Here is a 24,345-nt window from a genome sequence, read left to right on the forward strand (position 1 = left end):
GAAAGCACCAAGCAAGAAGGTAACATTGTATACAAGACATCCTCAATAACATTATTAGCAGATTTCTCATCAGAAACTTTGGAGGCCAAAAGGCAGAGGGATGGTTTATTCAAAGTACTAAAAGGGAAAAAACTGTCCTATATTTGACAAAACTATCTGTCAAAAATGAGGACATTCTGGATAAATAAACATTCTGGATAAATAAATGGTGAGTTACTCTATTACTGCTGGACTCGCTCTGCAAGAAATGCTCAAGGGAGTCTTTCAAGGTAAAATAAAAAGACATAGTTAATAACTCAAGTCTTATGAGGAAATAAAGATCTCAATAAAGGTAAATACATGGACAACTACAAAAGCTAGTACTACTGGAACAATGATTTGCAACTGCACTGGTGATTTTCTACATAACTTAAGAGACTATATATTTTTTTAAAAATATTATTCTAAAAGCTAGTATTATTGTAACTTTAGTTTCTAACTCCAGATTTTGTTTTCTACATAATTTAAGGTATTAACACATTTGAAAGAATTATTGGTTCATGTTCTTGGCACACAATGCATAAAGATGTAATTTTTTGATACCAACAACAAAAAAGGATGGGGATGGAGATATATAAGAGCATATTTTTTGTATATTATTGAAGTTAAGCTAATATAAATTCAAATTAAAGTGTTATAACTTTAGGATGGTAAAGAAAGTCCCCATGGTAACCACAAAGAAAATAGCCATAGGATATACACAAAAATAAATGAGACAGGAATTTAAACATTTTACCACAAAAAAATGACTAAATGCAAAAGAAGACAGTAATATGGAAAATAAAGGACAAAAATCTGTAAGGCATGTAGAAAATTACAGAAATCCCTGCATACTGGTAACTATGTTAAGTATAAATGGATTAAAATCTCTCATCAAAAGACAGAGATTGGAAGAATGACTTGAATCATATTACCCAACTATATATTGTCTACAAGAGATTTACTTTAGATCCAAAGACACAGATAGATTGAAAGTGAGAGGATGAAGAGGATTATCCATGCAAATATTAAGAAAGCAGAGCTGGCTATACTGATTATCAGACAGAATAAACTTTAAATAAAAAAAAAATGTTACAAGAGACTAAAAGTACATTAATAGAAGTTTCAATAATAGAAGTTTCAATACAGCAAGAAGATACAACAATTATAAACATTTACATGTTAGTGACAGACCATCAAAATATGTGAAGCAAAAACTGACAGAAATAGAGGGAGAAAAAGTTCAAAAATAGTAGTTGGAGTCTTCAATACTCTACTCATAATAATGGATATAACAATCAGACAGAAGATAAGTTAGGAAACAGGACTTAAACAACAAAATAAACCAACTAGATTTAGCAGACATATACAGAATACTATCCAAAAGCAACGGCAAATGCATTATTTTTAAAAGCACACAGGACATTTTCCAAAATAGATAATACGTTAGGTCACAAATTTAAGTCTAAAAAGACTTCAAAAGTTAGAGATCATATAAAGTAACTTTTCTGACCACAACAGTATAAAGTTAGAAATAATTAACATAAATAAAACTAAAAAAATTACAAAATAAACATTATATTCTCAAATTGATGAGTCAAAGAAGAAATAACAAAGGTAGTTAAAGAAATTCTTAGAGATGAATGAAAACAGAAACACCATGTATGAAAAACTAATGAGACACAGCAAACGCAGGAGTAGGGAGGGATTCAGAGCTCTAAATGCTTACATTAAAAACAAGAAAGATCTCAAATCGACAACTTAACTTTACAACTTAAAGAACTAGAAAAAGAAATGACTAAACTCAAAGTTAGCAGAGTTAAGACAATAATAAATATAAGACTGATATAAATGAAATAGAGAATAGAAAAATAATAGATATAATCAATTAAACCAAAAGTTAATTCTTCAAAAAAGTCAAGGTAAAAAAATTTCAGCTACATAGACTAAGACAAAAAAAAAAAAAAGATACTCAAATTACTAAAACCAGAAATTAAGTGGAGACATTATTACCAATTTTACAGAAGTAAAAAGGATTATAAGAGACTACTATGACCAACTGTATGCTGACCGACTGAACAACCTAGATGAAAAGGATAAATATCCAGATACACAAAATCTACCAAGATGAAATCATAAGTTAATAGAAAATCTGAATAGACCTATAGTTAGTGTGAAGACTGAATCAGTAATCAAAAATCTCCTGACAAAGAAAAGTCCTGGACTCAATAGCTTCTGATCAATTCCATCAAACATTTAAATAAAAACTAATTGCAATTATTGTCAACAATTCCTAAAAAAAAAATAAAGAGGAAAGAACCCTTCCTAACGCATTCTATGAGGCCAGCATTAATCCATTAACCTGATGTCAAAACCAGACAAAAACACTAGAAAAATAAGTAAATAAATAAACAAATTAAAAAAAAAACTGCAGACCATTATCTTTTAGGAATATTAATATAAAAATCCTCAATAACATCGTAGCAAACCAAATTCAGCAGCATTTTAAAAGATTCATTTACTATGGCCAAAAGAATTTATTCCTGGAATGCATGGATATTTCAACATACAAAAATCAAACAATGTAGTACACTCAATTCCAGGATAAAGGGAAAAAATGCATCATCACCTTAATTGATGCAGGAAAAGCATTCGACAAAATTTAATACCCTATTCATGATAAGAGCACTCAAAACACTAGGAATAAAAAGTAAATACTTCAGCAAAATAAAAGCCATATATTAAATATACAGTTAATAATACTCAATGGTGAAAGATTAAAATATTTTCCTCCAGAAACAGTAACAAGGCAAGGAAGCCTGCTTTCACCACTTCTATTTAACTAGGATTACTAGCCAGAGCAATTAGACAAAATTAAAGGCATCTAAATTTGAAAGAAAGAAGTGAATTGATCTCTGTTCACAATCGTGTGATCTTATATGTAGAAAATTCCAAAGATTCCACAAAAATCTTTTAGAACTAAAAATGAATCCAATAAAATGAGAACATACAGTCAACACCCAAAATCAGTTGCATTTCTATACACTAACAATGAACAAACCAAAGAGGAAAATTCAAAACATAATTCCATTTTAATAGCATCAAAAATACCATTCTTAGTAATTAACAAAAGAAACATGCACAACAGAAACTACAAAATATTTTTGTAAAAGTTTTTGAAAGAAATTAAAGGAAACATTAATTAACGGAAATGCATCCCCTATGCACAGATTGGAGTATTTTAAGTATTAAAATGTCAATAGTACCCAAGACTTTAACGATATAAAATGTAGGATAAGTGGCCCTGCCAATACATGGGGAGATAAAACAATGCTACTCTGGACAGAAGATCACATGTCTCTAACCCTAAATCCAAAGTTCCTGCTAAGTGTGTGTCTGTCACAAGACCCAGTTATGAGGATGAAGATTTCTATCAAATTACTCCAAATGGAAGCACCTTTACAGTGCACACTAGTATTTTGGTGATATGAGAAATACCCTAACTGTTCACTGACATGTCAAGTTGTCAGAAGTGCACGGACATGTTTTACCACCTATACAGGCTTTCTTTCTTGAATGTTAGCTGAGCCAGTAGCAGGAGCACATGTCATACAGTGGTTGGATGCTTCTCTTTGGTCTGAAGTGTGAAGAAAAGAAATAGGAACAATTAAGACTGCTTTTTTAGAGAAAGAGAAGCTGCTGTCTCCATTTTCTCAATAGTCTGCTTATGTCTAGACATAGATTATCTTTTAAAAAGCTATAATAGATTTTTTAAATTTATTTTGAGAGAGAGAGAGAATTCCAGGCAGGCTCTGGATAGTGCAGAGCCTGATGTGTGGCTCAAATTCATGAATCCTGAGACCTTGAACCAAGCCGAAGTCAGATGCTTAACTAACCGAGCCACCCAGATGTCCCTATATATATATTTTTAATCTTTGCAAGTGAAAAGAAGTTTTTAAAATATACAATAGAATTAAGTTTTATTAAGCAGTAATTCCATAACATCAGTACTTAGAAAAGCTTGTGGAATCTTTGGAAATTTCAAAGAAAGGAAAAAACAACCAACTTGCTTAGATGTTTCCATTTAACTTAGCCTAGATACAGTAATAATTTATAGATGTTTAGAAATACTTAACAACTATATAACTTTAATTGAGTATAAACAAGCTTAGTAATGAAATAATCCATTTATTCATCTCAGGTGATGTAGAAGATTCAGAAGTCCATACAACATGTTATATAGGCTCTCAGATGTGCAGTCAAGATAGAGAAATGTGACTTATGTCTTAATACTTATATTATGAGGTGAGAAGCTGGAAAATACTAATGCAAGCAATATTGACTACAGAGTTTCAAAAGAATGCAAAAATATTTCTACTGAAAAATAAATAAAACTTTGTAAAAAAGCTCAAATTTATATTGGACCTTGAAGGAAGGATAAGAAAGAGTAGGAGTAACATAAACTGAAGCATGGCCAGAACAGAGAATGCATGTATGACACAATGAGTGGACAGGCTTTGATGTGCCATGTGTTTATTTAGGGACCTGGTATGAGAGAAGGAGAGGGACACATAAAGCATGTGCATACATGCATACACACACACACACACACACACACACACACACACACACACACACAGAGTATAGTCAACCATTTTTAAATGTGATTACCTGAATCATAACTTACATAATTAGAGAAATGGAAATATTTTCCAGTTTACTTTATGGACCCCAATGGCTGATCTTTTACATATCCTGGAAAATTAGAATTATATTTTAGAAATCACTGCTATACACAATAGTGATTATTTGTTTGTTTATTAAATGTATTTATTTATTGAGAGAGAGAGAGAGGGAATGAGTGGGGGAGGGGCAGAGAGGGAGAGAGAGAATCTCAAGCAGGCTCTGCGCTGTCAACATGAAGCACAACGTGGGGCTAGATCCCATGAACCATGAGATCATGACCTGAGCCAAAATCGAGTTGGTTGCTTAACTGACTGAGCCACACATGATGTAAAAGAGTAGAGAACGAGTTGGGGCGCCTGGGTGGCGCAGTCGGTTAGGCGTCCGACTTCAGCCAGGTCACGATCTCGCGGTCCGTGAGTTCGAGCCCCGCGTCGGGCTCTGGGCTGATGGCTCAGAGCCTGGAGCCTGTTTCCGATTCTGTGTCTCCCTCTCTCTCTGCCCCTCCCCTGTTCACGCTCTGTCTCTCTCTGTCCCAAAAATAAATAAACGTTGAAAAAAAAAAAAAAAAAGAGTAGAGAACGAGAGTAGTGTCAGTCTCTGAAACCATTTCTGATTATGCCAGTCCATGGTGTTCAACCTTTCCTACAGGATAGCACTACTGAAGAAGGCCTTAGAACCTTCCTAATAATAGAATCTTGAGACACTTACCAGATAAAAGCTCTTATGGTTTGTGAGTTTGAGCCCCGCGTCAGGCTCTGTGCTGACAGCTCGGAGCCTGGAGCCTGCTTAGGATTCTGTGCCTCCCTCTCTCTCTGCCCTTCCCCCACTTATACTCTGTCTCTCTCTGTCTCAAATATAAATAAACATAATTTTTTCTTAATTGTAAGGTTAAAAAATGTAAAAACATGTCTTCTAAAATTATTTATCAGTTACATTCACTATTAAAATAACCATGATGGTCAGCCCACAGCTATTCTTCACTAGAAATAAGAAAATTTTATGAGCTATATTCTAGGAAAAAATCATATTTACACTGAATATTAAAGTATCCAAAAAAGTGTATATTTGAGCAGTTAACTGGGTCTATTTTTTTTAAGTTTCTAATGACTATGAATACTTCCATCCTCCTGTACATTAAATTTTCATAAAACACTCATGAAATATTCATGTTTCTTTTCTCACTACTCACAAATATCTTTCACATATAAATTAGTTTCATTTCTTCATACCATTTATTTCTCTGATTTATAAAATTATATACATAGGGGAGCCTGTGTGGCTCTGCCGGATGAGCATCTGACTTCAGCTTAGGTCATGATCTCACGGTTTGTGTGTTCAAGCCCCATATCAGGCTCTATGCTGACAGCTCAGAGACTGGAGCCTGTTTTGAATTGTGTCTCCCTCTCTCTCTGCCCCTCTTCAACTCACACACAATCTCTCTCTCAATCTCTCAATGATAAAAACACGTTAAAAATAAAATAAAATAAAATAAAATAAAATAAAATAAAATAAAATAAAATAAAATAAATAAAATAATACACATAAAGAAAACTCATTTTCTTAAAAATTTAAAAATTATTTGAATAGAAGTTCTTTTATTATTACAGCAGCAAACAGGCAAAGAACAGAATTATGAATGAATTTGGGTCTTCATATTAAGACATCTGGGTAAGTTTCCAGCATACAAATAATTTTACTTAAAGCTGTTATTCACTCAGTTTTCCTATTGACCTCGTTCCCTATATATTTTGATCTACATAGTTTAAACTCATTAAGACTGCTATTTTATATAAATTTCTAATTTAGATTGGGTTTATTTTTTTAATGTACACAATGAAAATAGTCCCATATATTCTTGTTTTGATTTTTAACATATAGAAGTCCTTCCATTACATTCAAATTAGAAGAAATTTCCTTTCACTGAAAATACAGAATTAATGTGGATTACTTTTATCCCCTTATCTTTGCAATTCACAAGATTTTAGAGCACTTGTATTTAATATAGACAGATGATTTTTATAGTCTATTTCTCTTATACCATATGAAATATAGTCATTAAAATGATAACCATTTTTCTTCAGGCAGATTTATGTGGGAAATCGTGTAATTGTAGAAAATATTCCTTGCAGAGAATTTTTTAAAAGCATCGGAATTTATTAAGATTTTAAAAACTGCAGTAGTTTAGAACTAATACTAAACAATGATTATTTAAAATTGTTTCTAAAATAGTAAAATTGAATAGTATGATATATGCAAATGCAGTTTCATCCAGGCAACTGTAAATAACATGGATTAAAGAAACACTGGAATAAAAATCTTAAATGTAACTTAACATGATGTTACAATAACTTTCAGCTATTGGAAAACGACAGGAAAACTACACATCCTCCTATAGAAAAACCATCACTACCATAATAGAAAAGAGTTATGTCTCATAGATTACTTCAAAAGAAACAAACCCCCAAACCCTCTGAGCCCCATTTCATCACAATTAGTAGCCAGAGAAGTTCATTGAGAACTAGTATATTACAGCACTGAGAACACGAAATAACCATCATGTTCATGTCATTGAACCACATGAAACTTTTACTCATTATTTATAAAAGATGCTTGCTAATATATCATAAAACAAAGAAAATTTGTGAAAATATGTGTTTTTACTTATTTTTTTATTTTTTTAAGTTTTTTAATGTGCATTTATTTTAAGAGAGATAGAGAGCATGAGCAGGACCAGGAGCGGGGAAGGGGCAGAAAGAGAAGACAGAATCCTAAGCGTGCTTCAGGCTCCGAGGGAGGTGTCAGCACAGGGCCAGACAGGGGGTGGGGGGCCTGAACTCCAAGCCGTAAGATCATGACCTGAGCTGAAGTCAGATGCTTAACCGACTGTGCCACCCAGGCGCCCCTGTGATAATATGTGTTTTAAGAACACAGACAAGGGGCGCCTGGGTGGCTCAGTCGGTTAAGCGGCCGACTTCGGCTCAGGTCACGATCTCACACTCCGTGAGTTCGAGCCCTGCGTCGGGCTCTGTGCTGACTGCTCAGAGCTTGGAGCCTGTTTCAGATTCTGTGTCTCCCTCTCTCTGACCCTCCCCTGTTCATGCTCTGTCTCTCTCTGTCTCAAAAATAAATAAACATTAAAAAAAAAAAAAAAAGAACACAGACAAAAACACACACAATGATAAAATAAAATAAAACTTTGAAAGGGACCGTTGTGTGTTTGGTTGGTAGAGAGGGGAGACAGAAGACAGAAAGACCTAAAAGTATGATCACGTCACATGTCATGCAGGCACATCTGAGATGCAGTTCCAAAAGAACCCCAACAATAAAAAAAGAAGTTTTTGAGTAACAAAGACATATCAATTATTTATTTCATTATTTTTAGTAGCACCATAACACAACACAGAAAACTCCTGACAAATTTAGGAAAGTCACATATTAGGTCACATCGTAATATGACAAAACAGATTTATTTATTTTTTATTTTTTAACGTTTTTTTAATTTATTTTTGAGACAGGGAGAGACAGAGCATGAACAGGGGAGGGTCAGAGAGAGGGAGACACAGAATCTGAAACAGGCTCCAGGCTCTGAGCTGTCAGCACAGAGCCCGACGTGGGGCTCGAACTCACGGACCACGAGATCATGACCTGAGCCGAAGTCGGCCGCTTAACCGACTGAGCCTCCCAGGTGCCCCGAAAAAACAGATTTAAAGAAATATCTGGGGGTGCCTTGGTGGCTCAGTCAGTTAAGCACTGGACTTCAGCTCAGGTCACGATCTCCCAGTTCACGAGTTCGAGCCCCAAGTCGAGCTCTGCTCGACCTAGGAGCCTGGGTCCTGCTTCAGATTCTGTGCCTCCCTCTCTCTCTCTGCTCCTCACACTCATGCTGTCTCTCTCTCTTTCAAATACAAATAATAAAAATTAAAAAAAAGAAATATCTGTATGGGCTTACTCTAACTTTAGTTGAGTTGTGATGCTCATTCTCGCTATTTTCATCCTGTATTTTAAATAATCACTGGCCTTCTTTTCTAAGTATGAACAACAATAAAAAGGTTTTATATTCAATAATGGTCATAGAAAAACATGTATCAACAATAACTTCAATAAAATATTTCCACTGGAAATAAGTTACTTTCTTTTTGAGTCACAATGCAGAACAAAAGTAGTTCAATCTTGCATATCCTCACCACAAAAATGAATTAATAATTTAATAGAAAGAAATCTTCCCTATTATATTATTATTCACTCTGTTGATAGACATAGCATTGCATACTTACCATATGTTGTTCAATTATCAATGAAGAATCCAGGAACTGCTGAATAATCTGAATTTTACTGCATAATTGGTGGGTTTTTGAACAATAAAATTTGAAGTGAGTATCAAATAACATGTTTTCCAATAAAGACCTGGTTGTATCAAAATTATCTTTTGGATTCTAGCAGGTTCTAGTACACAATGAAAAATATCTACCAGTAGGCAGACCTGCGTCACACTGGGGGCAGGGAGATGGTTATGTCAACCCACAGTGTGCCATCTGCCAGAGACTTCAGGGCACTGGCTTCAACCTGGATCAGTATTGCAGCTTTCCCTGAAGATCAGGCAGAGCACCATTGCCTTTCTCTCCTAGCCCCCTTGGGACAGAGGGACTATATTTTTACTGTACCCTGCATTATCGAATAATTTCAACAGGTACCATTTATATCATAGTCTATGTAAATGGCTCTTCTTATGGTTGCATATTACACAATGTATGGACCCATACACTGTGTGCACATCTGATGGCCTTTGTTATTCTGGGTAACACTGGGAAAACTGCCAAGTTTTGAAGCTTAAATTTATATTTAAAATTTCTGCTGAATGTGCATAGGAAGCTAGAAAGTTTCCAGGAAAAAAATGTGAATTTGTTGGACGATAAGCCACACTACACAGCAAGAAGTTTAGCTAATTACAGGTACTAATCATTACTCATAAGAAACACTGATATGCTCATTTTTCTTAAAAGCATAATTTTCAATGCTACGTCATCAATATATTAACAAATTAGTTTAACACTGTTTTAAAAATGGAAAAGTCCCACATATAAAAATATAATATTACAACAAAAATTATAAAGATCTGTAAAAGGGGTGAGACAGTCAGTGGAGATACACTTACACTAATAGACCTACAGAACTCAGGAAAGTCCCAGAAATTTTAAGTGCAATGAATGAGAGCATAAAACTGAATGATCATCAAATATTTAAACAATTGTACTCTCATGCCCTCTTCCCAGATTAAAGAGAAGATGAGTTCCTCTCTCTCATCTTAACAGAAGATGCAAGGTCTATTATTTGGTAAGTGGGACCAAAGAAGTTTTGTACTCTAGAATTCTAAACAGGAGGAACATGGAGTTGACGTGCCGAATAAAATTTTGTGGGAATCATCTGACACCATTGGACACTAGCTGCCTTTCCACAGTGTCCTGACAGCCAGGTATGCCAGTAATAACTGAATAGCCTCAAAACAGATATCCGAAAATAGTTACCATTTCTCAGACTCTTGTTGATGGGGAAGTTAGAAACCCATCTGATCTCAAGGCTTGAAAACACTGTCTTTACAAACAGAGATGAGGGTGTTTTTCTTTCACTTATCCAGGCAAGGATCACCAAATACTTGGGGAACGTTTCCATTGTGAATGACAGAGACAAAGCAAACAACAACAAAATAAATCTAGGAAAAGAAAACCAAATCAGGGAGCAAAAACAATGCTGAAAATGAAATATCATGATAATTATCAGAGAGAAAAGACTATATTGCATAAATGAGATGAGAAATGACCAGAGAATAAAATATTTAACAATTTTTAAAACTTATAGGTAAATTGAAAGATATGTGTTGAAATCCTTAGGGGAGAGTAAAGCTAAAAGTAGAGACAATGAGAGAAAACACAGGAAACATGGGAGGATTAACTGAAAAAAGCTAACATTTGATTAAGAAATTCTAATACAAAGCAATGGGGAAAAATTACTAAAAAAAAAAAAAAAAAAAAAAAAAGCACCCAACTCTATCTTACTCCTTAGGGCATTAATGTCCAGTTTAAAAGCGAAATAATTTTCCGATGCAAATCCTGTAAAAGAACACTTTATAGGCCATATGAAGCCTGCTGCACTAAGAAAAAGTGAGTGGGCATGTGAGGGTGGGGGCAGAGCATGGAGGTGATTCCTAGTGAAAAATGAAAACATGGAGGACCTAGGTGCTGTAATACGGTTGTTGGTACATGGAAATTCCATACATGTAACAAATAAATTTTTCATTGTTGATGTGGAGCTTCAGCTTGAATTAATATAAATACTATTAAGCTTTCAGTTTTGGAGTATTCAAGCCAGAAAGATTCTTTATTCCAAGGGAGTTGCTGGTGCCACTGAATTTAGGGCACCCGCTTTGGGACAAAGGTACTGGGACATAGCATCTCTTTAGTTGTATCGAAATCTTTCTTGGTATTTGATCTATTAATCTTCACTCTATTCCAATTTAAGTTCCTGTATTTAAAATCAGTTTGTGGGCCTATCGGGCACAGGCATAGAATTTGTAAATCCAAACACCTATCTTTCAAAACAATCTTGGAAAAAAATCCTTATTGAATGCCACTTCTTCACAAAGCTGAAAATGGATTTCTCTGCCATAAAAATTGATTTTTTTCTTCAGGTTTCAATTAAAACAGAACTTTTGCTAAAATTAAAATCTGGATTAAAAATTTTGACATTATATGTAGTAATGAAGCAGGTACATAACCTTAATCACAATGTTCATAAACTAAATGCTATAAGGTTAAAATGACCATCTATAGATTAAAATATACGTACTGCAATTGCATCCTGTGAAGCAATATTGAAGGTTTAGTGAAATTATGCAGTGAAAAAACTGTAAAGTCCAACTGTGAATTTATTTCTAAATTGTAGTTAGTTATTACACCCTTTGATTAGTAAAAATGGCAAGAATTTGAGTAAGTTTCCAATGAATGTTCCATTTACAAAATGCTACTATTTTCAAATAAAAATTATCTCCCTTATTTTCAGGAACAAAGAGAAATTCTACTACAACCCTAGGTCCAAATAAACCAGAGCATCTAATACTCTCAGTTGAGATTGAAAGGATGTTTATGTGTGATTGTACCTGGCTAAACATTTCACAAATTAAAATTATGCTATTTGAGAGAATTGTTTTATGCTCTGATAAAAAATAACTTGATATTTTAAAATGTCAATTTTTCATTTTTGTTTTGAATACTGAGAAGTGAGTACCTGTTTTGAAAGATTATTATCTTCTCTTCATTTGTGCCCAATGAGGTATATAGAACATGCTTACCAAGTGTTAAATGATAGGGTAATGGAAATGCCATGTAACCCTCCCAATCAAAAAAAAATCTTGCTACACCTGTGACACACATTTTTCACTCAAAACTAAATGTCAAAATGACTTCCATTTGAAATTTAAATAGTTCAAGTTGTTATCATATTTGTTCACAATTCATGTTTTGAAATTTAGTTTTAGGTCAATTAGTGATTGGGATGGTCAGTAAGGTTTCAGCTAAACCTTGAAGAATATAATAACTGGTCTAGACAGCAACTGTACCCTAAACCTTGGACCAGGTGCAGAGTAAGCAAGTGAAATTCACAGGAAATTAATTAATGCATTATTTAGAATCAGAATCTACTAACAGGAGATTTTTTTTCCTAAAATTTTCTTGCTTATGCCACCACAACCAAGCAAGAGATGATATTTATTTTTAGGTAGATGAAGATACATGAGTAGTATATAATGGATTATGGGTATTTATGAACTAGGAAAAAAACTGAACATCAACTAAACTCATGTAAATTAAAAGAAAGAAAGAAATCTATGCTGAAGGAAAAAAGTAGTAGCTGAAATGTTGACTATAGTCCCTGTCTTTTCAGAGATAAATCTAAATCTATCTTCTAACAAATGCCTCAAAGGCAATGAGTATAATTATGCTTACAAAATTCTTCCTCAAACATTAAAATGATTAGTGTGAATTGCAAAAGACGCATTTCTTCCCTATTCAAAATTACGTACGTTCTTTAAAAAAACGTCAGAATTTCAACAATGTCGTTACCTATACAGCCAGAAGAGCGCCTTTTAAATATAGTTACAATTATACATGTCATTTTCAAAAATCTTTTTAGGTGTACATGTTAGATCACAGAAAAGGAAGGAAAACTGAAATATGAAAAATGATGTGGATGGGGAGACTGTAGCTAGAGGACCAGCCATGTAATTGTTTTTTTGTAAAGTGACTGCTGTCCTTTGGAACATCTCAACTGGTATTCAGACAAGGAGAGCTGTTGCACGGATCTGTAGTACACAAGGTTGGATTCCAGTGTCCTCATGGGGGAGAGAAGAAAGAGGGAGGTCTGAGGCTTGGACCCCTGCATGGAGCTAGGAATGTCAACGTTCTTGGAAGAAAGGAAAAGTGTGGGCTAAAAAAAATTGTTTGACTTGGCAAGGAGGTGGGATAAATACTTCTTTGAAAATTAGTAACTGCAAATCTGCTCTCATAGCACAGGAACTCTCAAATCAAGAAATTAATTTAAGATGCTTCCACCTTTGTAAAATTTCAGAGCAGCTGTTCAAAGTAAAGGGATATTTTCTGTGGAAGACTGCATCCAAACCCCAGGCCTTGCATGACACAAGTAAGTAAGATCAGCAAAATATGAGATCACAATTTAAAATCATAAAATATACTACTAAACAAGCCACCATGAGTGAGATACTGTTGAAACATACAACGAACTAATGTAATTTATATAAATTAAAAATGTGATGTTGCGGTGCCTGGGTGGCTCAGTTGGTTGGGCATCCGACTTTGGCTCAGGTCATGATCTCACAGTCCGTGAGTTCGAACCCTGCATCGGGCTCTATGCTGGCAGCTCAGAGCCTGGAGCCTGCTTCAATTCTGTGTCTCCCTCTTTCTCTGCCCCTACCCTGCCTGTGCTCTGCCTCACTCTCAAAAATAAAATAAAAACATAAAAAAAAATTTTAATGTGATTGTTAAATTAAAATCTTAATAGGTTTAATGGTAGCTTAAACATAAGTGAACAAAGAATTAGGGAACTGGTAGGCAGAACTGAATAATAACATGGTAAAATAATGAAACATAATAAAATATAGGTACAGAGATATGGTATTCTAACTTCCAAAAAAAACAAGTTTAGCATTTATAACTGGGATTTTTCAGAATAAGGGAATAGAGAGAATGAGGGAAAAGACAATATTCGTATTCAAGAATGTAATGATATAACATTTTCCAGGATGGATGAAAGACATCAATCTTTAGATTGAGGAACATTATGAACCTCAAACAGAACAAGAACTCCACATGAAGACATGTAATTAAACCTCAAGACACCAAATTAAAATAGATATCTCAAAACCAGCATAAGAAAAAAGTAAAAATATTTACAAAGAAAAAATTTCCAAATGACAGTGATATTTCAGCTTTCTAATTCATATTTAACATAGGCAAATTACTCCCTCAGTTCTCTATAGAAGCCCTTCCAGTAGCTATCTAAAACACATTGCAACAAACACACACATATTACACCATACACATATATATGTGTATATATATACATATATATGTATGTATATATGTACACATATATATACACACACATATGTAATATATATACACACACACACACACACATATATATATATACATAAACACACACACTTAGGGGTGCCTGGGTGGTTCAGTCAGTTAAGCGTCTGACTTTGGCTCAGATCATGATCTCATGGTTCGTGATTTCAGGACCCACTTAGGGCTTGTGCTGACAGCTCAGAGCCTGGAGCCTGCTTCAGATGCTGTGTCTTCCTTTCTCTCTGCCCCTCCCCCTCTCACACTCTGTGTCTCTCTCTCTCCCAAAAATAAACATTAAAATTTTTAAAAAATACATACTTAAAATTATATATATGGGCTATACTCATACTTTACAGGGAAGTAATTTGTGTTCCACTTTCACAACTTGTTTTTGTTTGTTTATTTGAGACAGAGAGAGAGAGAGAGAGAGAGAGAGAGAAGGAAAGCACCTGAGTAGGGGGAGGGTCAGAGCGGGGAGAGAGAGAATGAGAGGGTGAGAGAGAGAGAGAGAGAGAAAGTGAGAGAGAGAGAGAGAGAGAGAATGAATCTCAAGCAGGCTCCATGCTCAGCTTGAATCCCGATGTGGGGCTCAATCCATGACCCTGGGATCATGACCTGAGCCGAGATCAAGAGTCGGATGCTCAACTGACCAAGCCACCCAGGCACCCCACTTTTGCAACTCTTTACTGAATAAAGGAAAAACGGTGCCTAACGGTCAACAGTACTGGCTTTGGAATCTGATTTCCTGTCAGGGTTTGAATTTTAGTTTCACTATTATTTATCCACATGACCTTATAGATAAGAAGCTAAATTTTATAGTCCCAGTATTCTCCTTTATATGGATTGCCCTCAGCTTCATCCTCTGTAAGAGGATATTCATACTACCAAATTCTTCACTTTGTAGTCAAAATCTATTGACTTAATTTATTTTCAGTTCTTAACAGAGTGACTAAAATAGAATGAATATTTGGGAACTAGGAACTGAATTGCGCCCCACCCCCCATTCATATGTTGAAACCCTAGCCTCTAATGTGATAGTAGTTAGAGGTGGGTCTTGGGAGGTAATTAGACTTAGTGAAGTCATGAGGGTGGAGCCCCATGATGGGATCAGCATTCTCATAGGAAGAGGAAGAGAAACCAGAACTATGAGTATTCTGATCTCACTGGCAAGCTTTAAGCTATCCAAGGCTGAGTGTACTGACTGTCATTCATGTAAGGTGTCTGACTGATACTCAAAATTCACCAAACAGGTTTCTGACACGTTTTGTTTCTACATAAAATACTCACAGGTAAAGAATATCTTATCATATATATCTGAATGTCTAATTTCTGAGACAGTGATTTCTCATTGTAAATTAACAAATGTTCTTTATTATATATCAGTTTTATAAACACAGAAATCTGATTCTGAGATAGGGATATATGGAGTAACAAAATCAAGTCTTTGAACGTGAACAACTCTGTCAGATCAAAGCCATTACAAATTCTTCATGGTTTTGCAACTTTGTAAGAAGTCTCAGAAGAATCTATTAACCTTCTTCCCTAGGGTGGAGGGGTAAGGGGTGGCGGTACTCTTCTGTCAAGTTTAATTTCTCTAATGTTCAGCTTTAACATTACTTGTCTCCAGGGTTGTGCCCAAGCACCCACTTTGAATGTTCTGTAGTGTCAGAAATAATTCATCTCTCTTTCTGTCTCTCCCTTTTCACCCTTTTTTGTTTTCTCTCTCTTAAAAATATTATTCTTGCATCTAGGGTAATGGTTGCTTCCACTGGAATCCTAGAACTCAGAAGCTCATTCTTTTGGGGCACTATCTTCTCTCCTAAACCACACAGCATTTGCACAAAGACATTACCTACCCAAACCCTCTTATTATTAGAAGAAATTATAAAAGCTGACATGTTGGGGGGGGGCATTACTTGAAGAATGTGGTAAATGACTGAAGACAGATTAATATTTCTGGCATTTCTATCAAAAACCTATTATCCTCAGTAAAAATGAATAAGCAGGTGCCAACACAGATGAAACTAGGATGATTTTTATCTGTTCTGTCTCCATTGTCCACTAAGCCAGTCCTTCATAGAAGGGCTCACGCTTTTCTTCATAGAACAAACAGCTAGCTCATGCTTTTTACAGAACCCTTACACCATACATATTAGGATCAGGCCAGGGCCCAGGGCCAGCACAGGAAGGGCAGTATAATTTTCATGACTATATACTCACCAATACTTTATATTACTATATACTCATCATGTTCCTTACTATCCTTTTGTAATTCTATATCCCAATCAATACACTCCACCTCTCATAATTTACTATGATTTCTTACTTTAGTTTCTTCTTTTAATGGGAAAACAAACCACATTTTCACAACATGATGAAATTCTATATAAGTGAACAGAAGTGCTATAAATTGTTTTAACTTCTCAGAATTAGCTTATTCTATTACTCCACCTGCCATAATTAGTAGTAATAGCTTGAGTTTTCAAAACACAATTTTGAAATAAATTTCAGTAGACAGATGACTTTTTATAGATTGTTTCATAAATGCATGTAAAGTACACTTACTTGTGGAAGAAATCTTATTAATAAATGAAAAACGAGCACATATTTTAGAATATGTTTTAGAAAATATTTTTCCCACCACCAAACTTTTTAAATACTAACTTCCCCCCCCCATATTGAACTTTGGAGATTTTGTGAAACTTTCCATCTTTGTTAAAGATAAAAAGTTTCCCACTCTTTATTCAAGTTATTCTCAAGAAGAATAGGACAGTGGAAATGTCTTCCCAACTCTACTAAAAAAAAAAGGACATATTGAAGAAAAATAAAAGCCCACTCACACAAGCACACTGAAGGTCAGCTTGAATTAACCAACACAATTTGAAAGCACTGACTCACTTTGAACTCCATGGGAGCGTACTATTTTCCAGGTTTCTGATGCCACTTCTTTGACATCCACCTGATAGTGATGAATAGGCACACCTCCATGGGAGTCCGGCTTGTTGAAAGAAACCTTGGCTGTGGTCTGTGACAGCTCTATAATCTTCACTCCATAGGGACTGGATGGCACATCTACAAATTAGTAGAAACAAAGGAAATATAAGCCAGGTAATATGGATGGCCATTATTAAAATTTATGGTATTTTGAAAATTAGGAATAAAGGAACATTTCTCCCTATGTCAGTTAATATATGTGAATTACAAAGCTTGCATAAACTGATGAATGATGTCTTCAAATTGCAAGAAAGTACACATTAGTCAATCTTTACAACTATATCACATAAAGAATATTCAATATCAAATCTCATTGACTGGGGCAGTAATTATACTTGTCTTTTCTATACAATATTAGGATTTTATTTGCATTCATGGAAAACAAGCTTGTGTGTGTGTGAGAGAGAGAGAGAGAGAGAGAGAGAGAGAGAGAGAAGGAAAGACAGAGAGAGAGAGAGAGAGAGAGAGAAAGGGAGGGAGAGAAAAGGAGAGACAGAGAGAGAGGGAGGGAGGGAGAGAGACAGGGAGGGAGAGAGAGAGAAGGAGACACACACACACACACACACACACACAGACAGAGAGAGAGAGAGAGAGAGAGAGAGAGAGAGAGAGAGGATGCAGATACAATTAGAAGAAGAAGCAGGGGTGCTTGGGTGGGTCAGTCAGTTAAGCATGCAACTTTGGCTCAGGTCAAGATTCACATTCATGGGTAGGAGCTCTTCATTGGGCTCTGTGCTGACAGCTCAGAACCTGGAGCCCACTTCATATTCTGTGTCTCCCTCTCTCTCTGCCCCTCCCCTGCACACACTCTGTCTCTCTCTGTCTCTCAAAAAAAAAATTATATATATATATATATATATATATATATATGAAAAAAGCAGACTTTATTGAATTTTTAGTATAAATAGTTATCTTTTGTGAAAATTTGAGATTTATTTTCTCCTTGTTCATTCAAATTATATTAATAATTTTGGGAAAGTATTAAGTTTAGAACACATGTCATTATGAACTAAATAAAATTGCAAGCTGTCCGTTTTAGCTTCATTTATGTATTATTTAACTAAAACCTTTATTTGAAATAGTTAAGTTGTAATCACTGTATTTAAAAAAATAGCTATAAAATCTTTCTTGTGTGTGTTTTTGTATCAATTCATTACTCACATTATTTAAAATAAAGTATCCTGAAGGAAAATTTATATCATTTTCCAGCATACAAAACTTTATAAACAAGTATCAAAAATGGCAAAAAGGCAAGAGGGAAAAACAAAAAACAAGGGAGAAAAATTCTCATTGGAATTAACGAATTGAAACTTCTAGTGCAGAAACATGAAGAATTAGAGGCACATTAAACATTGAAGGGATCTGTCTATGTCTCTCAATTTATCTTTCTTTTCTCTTCCTTTTTAAAAAAGTAATCTCTATACCCAACATGGGGTTCAAACCCAAGATCCCAAGGAAGGTCAAAGAATCACATGCTATACTGAGTGAGCCAGCCAGAAGCACCTGTCTCTCTTTCTTTTCAATACCACATTGGAAACAATCATAAAATTGGAAAATTACATATAATTTACTTAAAAATATACATATATTATAAAAATATGATTAAATATGTCATTTCATCTTTGAACATAATTTTATTTTAAAAGGTGATTGAAAATAACAGTAAACGCAAATCCCTATTCTATATAATCAAACATTAATATAAAAATCTCTAATGGCTGTCAAAAGTCAACTGTCCCTTATTTGCTGAAGCTGAAGGAGAGCACGGTAGATCACATAAAAATATGCCTTATAATTGGTATTGGCAAGAGCCAGGAGGTCAGGTTTTTGGTCTTTGGATGTGAATATTGCAGAGAAATGTATCAATGTACATTTCAGCTCTAATTAGTAACAGTAAATTATTTGGAGATAATATTTTAAATGCATTATGGAATAACTCAAAGGTTTGGAAATAAATGTGTAGAATACGGATGCCTCCCAAAGTCATATTGCTATTAAAATCTTATCTGGAAATAAAAATTGTAAATTATCTAAATAATCTATGAAATGTCACCATACATAAACCTTATAATATTTTCATGTTTCTTTAATCCCTAGATTATAACTGTAGGTTCTTTTCACCCGTAGGTTTGATCTAAAGTTTACAGAAAGGAAGCACACACACACCAACACATTGTTGTTTTTTTTTTTAATATGAAATTTATTGTCAAATTGGTTTCCATACAACACCCAGTGCTCATCCCAACAGGTGCTCTCCTCAATGCCCATCACCCAACCTCCCCTCTCTCCCACCCCCCCATCACCCCTAAGTTTATTCTCAGTTTTTAAGAGTTTCTTATGGTTTGGCTCCCTCTCTCTCTAACTTTTTTCCCTTCCCTTCCTCTCCCCCCATGGTCTTCTGTTAAGTTTCTCAGGATCCACATAAGAGTGAAAACATATGGTATCTGTCTTTCCCTGTATGACTTATTTCACTTAGCATAACACTCTTCAGTTCCATCCATGTTGCTACAAAAGGCCATATTTCATTCTTTCTCATTGCCAAGTAGTATTCCATTGTGTATATAAACCACAATTTCTTTGTCCATTCATCAGTAGATGGACATTTAGGCTCTTTCCATCATTTGGCTATTGTTGAAAGTGCTGCTATCAACATTGGGGTACAAGTGACCCTATGCATCAGCACTCCTGTATCCCTTGGGTATATTCCTAGCAGTGCTATTGCTGGGTCATAGGGTAGATCTATTTTTAACTTTTTGAGGAACCTCCACACTGTTTTCCAGAGTGGCTGCACCAGTTTGCATTCCCACCAACAGTGCAAGAGGGTTCCCGTTTCTCCACATCCTCTCCAGCATCTATAGTCTCCTGATTTGTTCATTTTAGCCACTCTGACTGGCATGAGGTTGTATCTCAGTGTGGTTTTGATTTGTATTTCCCTGATGAGGAGTGTCGTTGAACATCTTTTCATGTGCCTGTTGGCCACCTGGATGTCTTCTTTAGAGAAGTGTCTATTCATGTTTTCTGCCCATTCCTTCACTGGATTATTTGTTTTTTGGGCGTGGAGAAGAATGAAACTAGACCACTTTCTTACACCATTCACAAAAATAAACTCAAAATGGATAAAGGACCTGAATGTGAGACAGGAAACTATCAAACTCTAGAGGAGAAAGCAGGAAAAAACCTCTCTGACCTCAGCCGCAGCAATTTCTTACTTGACACATCTCCAAAGGCAAGGGAATTAAAAGCAAAAATTGACTATTGGGACCTCATGAAGAGAAAAAGCTTCTGCACTGCAAAGGAAACAATCAACAAAACTAAAAGGCAACTAACAGAATGGGAAAAGATATTTGCAAATGACATATCGGACAAAGGGCTAGTATGCAAAATCTATAAAGAACTCACATTGATTGTTTAGAAGACTGCCAATTCTTCACCCCCATGCCCATGACTCTCTAATGTCAACTAGGCCTAAATTGGACAAAATGGCAATTCTAATCTTCAGTTTAAGGATACTTTTTTTTTTTTTAATTTTTTTTTTCAACGTTTATTTATTTTTGGGACAGAGAGAGACAGAGCATGAACGGGGAAGGGGCAGAGAGAGAGGGAGACACAGAATCGGAAACAGGCTCCAGGCTCTGAGCCATCAGCCCAGAGCCTGACGTGGGGCTCGAACTCACGGACCGCGAGATCGTGACCTGGCTGAAGTCGGACGCTCAACCGACTGCGCCACCCAGGCGCCCCAAGGATACTTTTAAAAAACAATGATTCAGTTGCTTAAGTGCCTGACTGTTGATTTCAGCTCAGGTCATGATCTCATGGTTTGTGAGTTCAAACCCCACAATGGGCTCTGCATTGACAGTGCTGAACCTGCTTGGGATTCTCTCTCTCTCTCTCTCTCTCTCTCTCTCTCTCAAAATAAAGAAATAAACTTAAAAAAATAAAAAAAGAAAGGTACTAAGTACTGAGGTTGGGAGGAAGAGATGTGATACCTCTTGGGCTCCACCTTTGAGCCCATTTGGAAGGGGTCCACACATTTGGAAGGGACATGGTCCTTGATTCTTACTCTGACCACAGACATATGCAGTATCAACTGAGCTGTGCACTTGACATGATACAACTACAGATAAATAAGGCTTTTTTTCTTAGCATGAAGGTACCACTACCAAAACTTGACGGGGCGCCTGGGTGGCGCAGTCGGTTAAGCGTCTGACTTCAGCCAGATCACGATCTCACGGTCCGTGAGTTCGAGCCCTGCGTCAGGCTCTGGGCTGATGGCTCGGAGCCTGGAGCCTGTTTCCGATTCTGTGTCTCCCTCTCTCTCTGCCCCTCCCCCGTTCATGCTCTGTCTCTCTCTGTCCCAAAAATAAATAAAAACGTTGAAAAAAAAAAAAAACAAAAAAACTTGAGCCAGCGGGTATCTTTTTCTGGCCAGATAGTCTATTTTCAGACCTGTTGACTCTTACTCTGGTTTTCCATTTATATTTACTTTTTGTTTGCCTCTACTTTCTGTTACCTGACTAAAAGAAAAACATGCTTGTGACTAATATCTTCCTAAATATTTTTCTTTTATATTCTGATTTTATATGTCCAACCACTTACTGGCTACCAAATTATTCCATGTATATGTGTATACTGGCTACCAAATTATTCCATGTATATGTGTACACACACACACACACACACACACACACTCACTCATTGAGTGAGTAAAAGGGACTGGAATATACTCAGTCCCCAGGAAATATATGACGAATTAAACATTTCAGTAATTAAAAATAATATACAAAGTAGAGAACATATTCAAGTGAATAGGGCCGAATATGCCTAGAACCAATGTCTCTAATTCTTCACCCTCTCCATTGTTTTTTTTTTTTTTAACACAGGTAACTTTATTTTTTTTTTCAATATATGAAGTTTATTGTCATATTGGTTTCCATACAACACCCAGTGCTCATCCCAAAAGGTGCCCTCCTCAATACCCATCACCCACCCTCCCCTCCCTCCCACCCCCCATCAACCCTCAGTTTGTTCTCAGTTTTTAAGTCTCTTATGCTTTGGCTTTCTTCCACTCTAACCTCTTTTTTTTCCTTCCGCTCCCCCATGGGTTTCTGTTAAGTTTCTCAGGATCCACATAAGAGTGAAACCATATGGTATCTGTCTTTCTCTGTATGGCTTATTTCACTTAGCAAAAACTCTCCAGTGTTTTTTAATCGCATTCATCCTTGAGCCTATCTCTTATATACAACACAATAAGTCAAAGTTATTTCCATCATTCCCACATCATAATTTTTGTGTTCATCTCCTCCTTCCTGTTTCCACTGTGAAGTCCAAGTCCTATCTGCCTCTACCTGCAATGCCATTAGTGGCTCTTCGCTTCCTTTCCTATTGGACATCCCACCAAATTTCAATCCATATGGTGTGTAAATGCAAAATCAATCTTTCTAAAGCACCACTCTACTCACGCCACTTCCCTAAGCAGGGTATTCAGAAGCTTCCTCCTCTTTATACCTTGAAGCTTAGACCTTTCAGTCTGGCTTTCAATATCCTGAATTACCTAACCTCACTGGGTCTATGCAAACAGAGGATCATATTGTAGAAGGCTATCAAACACAGTCCAATGTTTCAAATAGGGCTTGTGGATCTTGAATTCCATACACAAAGCTTCCATCACTGTTAGCATATTTTTCTAAACTATTTCTTAGCATCCTCCGTCTCAATAATTAATGAATCCTACCCATCAGTGAATGAATAGAACAATTGTACAAACACACGTTTCTTTCTTTATTCTTTCTTTTCACCTCTACTAGAACCAATATAGAGTTGGATGAAGAGCCTAGATATATATCATCAGAATCTATGGATCCAAAGTCTGGTTTTGCTACCTTTCTCAGCTGCCGTCTTGGACAAATCTTGTCTTTTCAACCATCAGTATTTTTCTTTCTAAAATGGAGATTGGAATAATACCCAATGCTAAGGTTGCTATGAGTATCAAGTAATGGATAACACAAAACAGAACCTGAGATACTTTAAGCACTTAGTGTTAGTCATCGTAATTTTGTTATCCCTCCCTGATAACTATCCCCCTTCTATTACATTATTGTGCATCCACTGACACCTATCAATATTTCAGTTTAAGGTAATAGATCTAACACTGAGGTTCAGCTTAGAAATGTGAACTGTGTGAAACAGCAAAGAATTGGTGCCATAATCTAGGAGTAGGACAGAAACAATCTTTAGCAGATTGTTGTAGGAGTTGCCAGACGACCCTGCACAAATTAAATGTATTGACTCTTAGTTTCCTCATAAACAAAAAGGTAATAATGCCAACACTGAAGTTGCTATTGTGAGGCTACATTGCTGGATATAAGTCACTGGAAATTCACAAAAACTATTTTCCCTTATCCTTTCTGTAAAAAGGCTGTCAGTATATTCATAATGCTGATAAATTTTTGATATTATGCATATACCTAAAGCCATAGTTTGGTCAAAGCGTAAAGGCAAAAACTTCTAAAAAGTCTGCATTGGTGATTATTTTATCTTGTAATAGATCAAGAAACAATGGAAAAGGTTGATTCTCTGACTTTAATTCTGATAAATAAAAGAATGGAATTAAATAAAGAGATACTAGCAAATGAAGCGGAAGAACATGAAGCCTTATTTAAAAAAAGAGCACAGCAATCTGATATATATGTAAATGTATGAAAACAGATTCAAACTAATACATCAAATATTACGTTCCTCTGCCTAACAGAAAAAGGAGACCAAAGTGAGGCTATACTCTAGAAAGCAAAATTCTGAAAATATATGTCCAAAGATACTCATGTGGAAGATAAAGAATGGAGCTCCTAAATATAATATAAGCACACAGGAGATCACGGATGACTAAATGTTTTAGAAACATTTCTAAAGTGAGGGGCACATGGATGGCTCAGTCTGTTAAAGTGTCCAGAGTGGGTCTGAGCCCTACATCGGGCTCTGTGCTGACAGCTCTGAGCCTGGGGCCTGCTTTGAA

At 35.6% G+C, this 24,345-nt stretch overlaps 1 protein-coding gene across 3 annotated transcripts in view; it reads right to left on the reverse strand.

The window, feature by feature from the left end:
• Positions 1-24,345, reverse strand: part of NCAM2 (neural cell adhesion molecule 2) — a 521,094-nt gene that overhangs the window by 68,683 nt on the left and 428,066 nt on the right. For all 3 annotated transcript variants that reach the window (XM_040484139.1, XM_040484138.1, XM_040484141.1), the window contains one exon: positions 17,241-17,414. In XM_040484139.1, coding sequence (XP_040340073.1) covers positions 17,241-17,414 — 174 coding nt within the window. The remainder of the gene's footprint in view (positions 1-17,240; positions 17,415-24,345) is intronic.

Source organism: Herpailurus yagouaroundi, unplaced genomic scaffold, assembly GCF_014898765.1.
Source record: "Herpailurus yagouaroundi ecotype Mexico unplaced genomic scaffold, PumYag 162, whole genome shotgun sequence".
Classification (NCBI taxonomy): domain Eukaryota; kingdom Metazoa; phylum Chordata; class Mammalia; order Carnivora; family Felidae; genus Herpailurus; species Herpailurus yagouaroundi.